Source organism: Quercus suber, unplaced genomic scaffold, assembly GCF_002906115.3.
Source record: "Quercus suber isolate HL8 unplaced genomic scaffold, Cork oak 2.0 scaffold_135, whole genome shotgun sequence".
Classification (NCBI taxonomy): Eukaryota; Viridiplantae; Streptophyta; class Magnoliopsida; order Fagales; family Fagaceae; genus Quercus; species Quercus suber.
This window is the reverse complement of record NW_027069597.1, coordinates 1,091,064-1,092,259: the sequence shown is the minus strand read 5'-3', so window position 1 is coordinate 1,092,259 and position 1,196 is coordinate 1,091,064. Positions and strand designations below refer to the sequence as shown.

The following is a 1,196-nucleotide window of genomic DNA, read 5'->3' as shown; positions in this document are numbered from 1 at the left end:
ATTTTGAGCAGTGATTAAGGGGCCTTAAACGTTACATGTTCATTGATTGTCATTATGCATTAAGCCTGACATGCTTTGTAATGTTCATAAAGAATCTATTACAATGAATTGAATAATTTTATCAGCTAGCGCAGCTGCCTTATGCATAAAGTACGTATGGGTAGTGGACCAGTAATTAAGAAACTATAATCACAAGCCTAACAGAGACGACCATGTTAATATTTATTCACATAACAACATAGAAAACCAAGACAAGAGGGCATTAAGAAGCTTAATATATAGGTTGTTTTGGTCACAAGCAAGAGAATCTCCCTTCTACTCTCAAATACGTACCTCTGCGCAATAACCGCTAGTCCATGTGCTTTCTCCACCCTTCTCTTTCTTTAAATACACAAGGACATATTTGCTTTGCCCTCTCCCTCTCTCTCTCTCTCTCTCTCTCTCTCTCTCTCCGTTTCTCTCTTTGTTTCTTTCATCTGTATCATGGGAAATTGCTTAAGTAATAAGAGCTTAGCACAAGAAGAAGAGGTGCCAAGGGAAGCAGAAGTGGTTGAACAAACAAAGCCGTCTACAGCATCCAAGATAGAGCCAGTGAAGCTTGTTGATGGGGGTCAGAAGAAGAAGAAGAAGGTTGTAAGGTTCAAGCTCGAAGAAGATGATATTAATGTCGGTACAAGCAGTGAAGGTGATTCTAGAAGTGGGGTTGTGAGGATTAGAGTGGTGGTGACCCAGAAAGAGTTGAAACAAATTTTGGATTGTAAGGAGGGCTTAAAGTTTTCTTCTGTGGAGCAATTGGTAAATGCATTGAAGTTGAGAGGAAGGAAGATTTCTGAAGTTAGAACAAGTGATGAAGGCATAAATAGCAATTGGAGGCCAGCTTTGGAGAGCATTCCAGAGGACCATTGACGAGCAAGATTAGTGTTTGTTAATTACTAACAATTAGTACTCTCTCTCCCCCTTTCTCTCACCTAGTGAGTTGTAAACAATCTTCATTGTATATCATTGTACTAGTTTGGAGTTAGTACCATATCAGTGTAATAGTATGGAGTTGGTACTAATTGGAATTTTGCGGATCATTAAATGTTCCGTGTTCTATCCTAGCAAATGGCATGATTAGATAATCTTGGACATTATATATATTGCAATTGTGCTGGTGATTTGTTCGGATTAAAATCTTATCTACATCTACTTGTTTA

General features: G+C 38.4%; 1 protein-coding gene across 1 annotated transcript; it reads left to right on the top strand.

Annotated features, from left to right (window-relative positions):
- The first annotated feature begins 221 nt into the window (after positions 1 to 221).
- Positions 222 to 1,196, top strand: LOC112034846 (uncharacterized). Its single transcript, XM_024067659.2, has one exon. It carries the CDS (start codon positions 484 to 486, stop codon positions 904 to 906), a length of 423 nt encoding a protein of 140 aa, XP_023923427.1. The 5' UTR covers positions 222 to 483; the 3' UTR covers positions 907 to 1,196.